The 4,802-nt window shown below is 60.1% G+C and overlaps 1 protein-coding gene across 1 annotated transcript in view; it reads right to left on the bottom strand.

The window, feature by feature from the left end:
* Positions 1–3,469, bottom strand: part of MACF1 (microtubule-actin crosslinking factor 1) — a 225,550-nt gene extending 222,081 nt beyond the window's left edge. The window contains exon 1 of the mRNA XM_019512344.1: positions 3,353–3,469. Coding sequence (XP_019367889.1) covers positions 3,353–3,404 — 52 coding nt within the window. The 5' untranslated portion in view covers positions 3,405–3,469. The remainder of the gene's footprint in view (positions 1–3,352) is intronic.
* Between the last annotated feature and the right edge of the window lie 1,333 nt (positions 3,470–4,802).

Below are 4,802 nucleotides of genomic sequence, written 5' to 3'. Positions count from 1 at the left end.
AAAACTGAAAAAAAAAAAAAAAAAAGGCTAGCTTGATTAGTGGGCCATCCAGCCCGTTAAAAACAAGAGAGGGTCGTTAACACTTGTGGAATGAAGAGTTTAGGAGGAATCAGATAGATTTTAACAAGCCATGAATTCAACTGATGCTCTCACTGCTGCTGCAATCAACCACACAGCACAGAGTATGCAGAAGAGAACAAATTAGACCAAATTCACCTGCAGTTCAGCCCTGAACAAAACCACTTCTAAATTACCTCGGGTAACTTTGCACCTAATGTGCGACAGAGCGGACACACAAGAGTTACCGCAGCTCAACTGATGTGCCGCAAGGCCTCCTCTACCTTAATGCAGTGCATCTCTCCATGCCACAGAGTGTCAATGCTCAAAGCAACGGTCCTGGCAAATGGCCTAAAAGTGACCCAGAGGCTGTCAGATATCTCAATCATTTCTAGCAGACAACAGGCTTGGAAAAATCCGCAGTTCAAGGCCTGTTTGCCTACAACTCTTGCACGCAAAAGGTTTAAAAACTGGGCAAGTCCATAAGTCCGCTCCCCACCCCCAGCCTGCAACTGGGAGGCCAGGAAGCAGACCACACAAGACAGTCACAAGCTGCAGAGCAAGGGAGGAATCACCAACACCCACGCACCCGACAGCTCATGGACACAAGCTCTGCCGCAACGTCCTCCACGTCCCAACTCAGCAGGTTGTGCTCCGGGACCAGGCTGCAAGACATGACTGGGCGGTGCCACAATGAAGCCGCCTGGACGGGCCCCCATCATGAGATTAACGCCGCAGGGACACGATCTCCCCCAACTCCCCTCCGCCCTTCCCCTGGGATGTAGCCTAGCTCCAACCCTGAGCCAACCGAGACCCAGTTTAAAGGCAGCAGAGACGTCAGGCCCTGCAGAGGGTGGGTAAAAGGCAGTGTCAGCTGGGCCGAGCGAGGGGGACCCCCACCGCCACCCCCCATGCATAGCCCCTGGAGAGACAGATGCTCAGTGCACAATGGGGGGAATCAAAAAGCACAAACCAAGAACTCAAGGCAGCCGGCTGAAAGCCGAGAGCAGGGCTGGGCCGGGGCGCTGCCCCGCACCCATTTGTGCTACAGCTGCCCCCACCCTCCGGCACGGGTCGGGGAGAGCCGGCCGGGGGGGGTGCAGGGGTGAGGTGGAGCCGGCCAGGATCCCGCCTGCTGCCCCCCGCCTCCGCGGCGGCGCTCGTTGATCCCCCGTGCCAGCTGCAGGAACAGCAACGAGACGTTTCGGACGGACGCTGCGCCAGCATAAAACCAGTGAGTTATGTTACTGCCGGACAGACGCGCTAACGCGGGCAGCTGTCAGCCGCAACGCAGCTTGCGGGGGGTGGGAGTTAACCCCCGATGCAGTCCGTGCCGCACCCCCGCACAGGGAGAACTGGGTGGAGTAGGGAGGCAGGGGCCGGTGCAATGACGTCTGCTTTGGCACTCTGCTAATTTACACAAGGAAATCAATTCACCTTTGTTCCAGGATCAGCTGGCGGAGCCCAGAAGCACAAAGAGGAGGCTGATAGACAGTCCAAGGGCGATGGGCAGGCGGATTCACCTCCCATCACCTTCCTCGCAGCGGTGACGTGCCAGTGCCCACCCAAAAATTTCCCAGTTAGCATCATGGGGCTCAGAGCCGGATTCTTTCCTAGCCAACCTTGGCCACAGGCTGGGGGGGAAGGAACTGGGACCCCGCCGGGCGGGCCGCAGCAGTCTTCTCTGCTGCAGGACAGGACTGAGGCAGGGCCCTGCAGCATGGGGTCCCTTGGCCCACAGGAGGAAAGACTGGAGCATGTTTGTGCCACCGACTCCATAGAGAAATGCCGTGCCGGCTCCCGAGGGAGGATGCTCCCAAGCAGGGTGACAGAGGCAGGAGCAGGGGCAGAGCCACGGGCGGGGAGGCCACGAGTTAACAGCAGCTCTTACAGGAGCTGGCCCCCGGGAGCAGGCTAGCATCCTGCCTGCAAGGAAGCCCCCGCGAGATGGTGCGGTACCTGCAGAGCTCTCAGGCAAAGCCACGTCACCCCCATCCCTCCTTCCACCTGCGGCTCGGCTGCTTCCCCAGGCGCGTCGGCTCTCTGGAGGAACGGGCAACTGCCTCCGGGTGCCTACCAGCCACCTGCCGTCGGAGGCCAGAGGCAGCGGGATCAGATATCCAGTTATCCAATTCGCTTCCCAGCCTCTCCCCCCGCAGCCCTGGGCTAAAGAGAAGGAGCTGAAAGAAAGGAGCGCGCTGGAGGACGGTGGGTGTCTCACCGCTGAGGGTCCAGCAATCCCAGGAGCCTGCAAGCTGAGCGGGGAGGTAAGACCTACCAGGCAAGTTTCTCCGTGCAGGGAGGACAGGTGATCCCAGGACTGGGACTCTGAAAACCCAAAGTCAGGGGCTTGCTCTGGCACAGCTCCCTGGGGTGACCTGGGGCATGTCACCCAGCTGCTGTGCCTTGACCCCAGCTGCCCCAAGGGGTAATGGCATTGAGCTACCTCCCCGGTGCTCCTGCAGGATACAGGCTGCAACATGCTCCCGTGGGAGGTTGATGGGGGCTTGGGAAGCCAGGGGCAAAGACCCCAGGGATGGGAGTGGGGGCTGTGCTTCAAACCTAGTGCTCCCAGGTGCTCCCTTTGGCAGCCAGGCGTCAGAGCTTAACACTTCTGACCATCCCAAGGCCCCGTCACACACGGCCACGTGCCACACTGAAATGAACTCAGCCAGCAGAAAGCACAAAGCCCGGGCCAGACAGAGCTCCACTCTGCAAGGAGCCCCTTGAGCACAGCTAGCAACGCCAAGGGTGCCCTCCAAACCAGCCCCTTCCCACAGCACCCGGTCCCCCACGCCCTGCCACACACTCGCAACAGGGACTTCTCTTGAAAGTGCGTTGTTTCCCCCGGTGCCTTTGCAACAGAGCCTCCCCTTCCCACAGACCCCAGCCAGCCCCCTGCTCCCGGTTCTGCCGTGCTGCGAGCCAAGTGTGGATGCAGGGGACAGAGACAGGACGGGGCAGGGGGAGCAGGAACAGCAAGGTCTTCAATTGCTTCCTACAGGGCTGTCCGACAGTCCCTGGTCTCCCTGGCAGCCTAGCTCTCCCCGGTACTGGACAGACAGCGGGCACCAGGACCTGGCCAGAAGCAGGGGACACCCGGCAGCAGCACGAACCCCCACATCGGTCCTGTTCATCAGCTGTTTGTCTTCTCTCTAGTCCCCACACCACCCCTTGCAGACACCCCCCATCCTGCTGCACGCTCAGTGCAAGGCAGCTGGCACGCTGCAGGTCCCAGCTGCCAGGGCAGCCACCTCCCAGTCCTGCATGCCCAGCAGGGAGGCTCACAAAATACCTTTCAGGTTATTCAGCCCGTCCAGGAACTTCCTGTACTTCTCCGCATTCATTGCCCGGCTGAGCCTGCCCCACTTCAGTGGCGAGGCGCCGCGACCATGGTGGACCTGCACTCGGGAAGGGGAGACCCCTCTGCTCCGCTCTAAGCCCACAGCCACCACGGAGGAGCTGTACTTTGACCACCCGTGATGTCACCCACAGCACCCGGGCTGTGCTGTAGCCCAGCGCCTCTCCTTATTTGATGAAGTGCCTTAAAACCTCCCCTGCCCGAAGCCACCCCCACCTTTTTGCAAATTAGCCGTGAAACAACAGAACCACCATGTGCACGTGACTGGCCAGCTGAAGGCTCCAGAGACCCCCCTCTCCAGCCTCCTCCCCTTACCCCCACCCCCTCCACCCTCACGTTCGCTTTTCATGGATCGTTTGCCTGCTGCGCACACAGAGCGTGCTGGGCTGATACCTGAACCAGGGAGGGAAACATTATTTCCAGGCTGGCCAGACTCCTGGACACGTAGAGGAGCAGGAGGGCATGCCCGGGAACGCAGGATGCCTGGGTTCCAGTCCCAACCCAACCACTGGGGAGAAGCAGGATGGTGGGAAAGTCGCTCTGCTTCTCCAGGCCTCAGGAAGACCGGCCCCCAGGGCAGCAGGAAGGACACCGGAAACCTCAGTACTCAAAAGTGCTCTCGAGGGAGAAGAATTGTTGGGAACCACCATGACCACCCAAGGCAGTTGTCCTAGTTGCACCTGAGGATAGCCACTTTTCTGGCACGGGGTAGTACCCACGGTGGTAACGTATAGGAAACCTCCCACTTGCTGCTCGAGTGGGAAGATCTTGGCTTTATGGAAATGGGAGGCTGCTCCCTAGCTTGCTCCTGCGGCCATATAGCCGAGGCAAGCGGCACTCGGGAGCATCCAAACCCCAAACCTCCGGGCTTGGGTTTGCACATAGGATGCCCGCCAAAGGATTTGGAAACATCTGAAACCCCGGGTGGGGTGGAGGATGTTTGCCGGTAGTAGGACCACTTATGGATCTGGACTGACTCCGATTCGGAATCGAGTTGGATTGGAACATGAAAAATTCTCATTAAAAAAAGAACAATTGTTCTCCAGGTGCACCCGGGAAGCTGGCGCGGGGGGTTCCTCCCCCTGCCTGAGCCTCGGGGACGGGAACGCGTCTGGGCCCTCCTGTGGCCCACGCTCCGAGGAGATGCTCTCTCGTGTGCGGATGGCGAAAGAGTTACACAACCCAGAAGGGGAGAGACGTGCTCGAGACGCATTTTGGCACCGAGCGATCCCGGTGGAATGCAGCTGCGAGCGAGCCACGGGGCGCCTTCCCCTGCAGCGCGGCAGATGCCCAGGCAGCCTTCGATGGGAGCCCTGCTGCTCCTAACACTGCTGCCCCCCTCGCCCAGCTCCACGCCTTCCCGCCCGCAGCCGCTGCAAACACC

Source organism: Gavialis gangeticus, unplaced genomic scaffold (genome assembly GCF_001723915.1).
Source record: "Gavialis gangeticus isolate Ggan-Ray unplaced genomic scaffold, GavGan_comp1, whole genome shotgun sequence".
Lineage (NCBI taxonomy): Eukaryota > Metazoa > Chordata > Crocodylia > Gavialidae > Gavialis > Gavialis gangeticus.
Note: the sequence above shows the minus strand (reverse complement) of the source record. Positions and strands in the feature narration are given on the sequence as shown.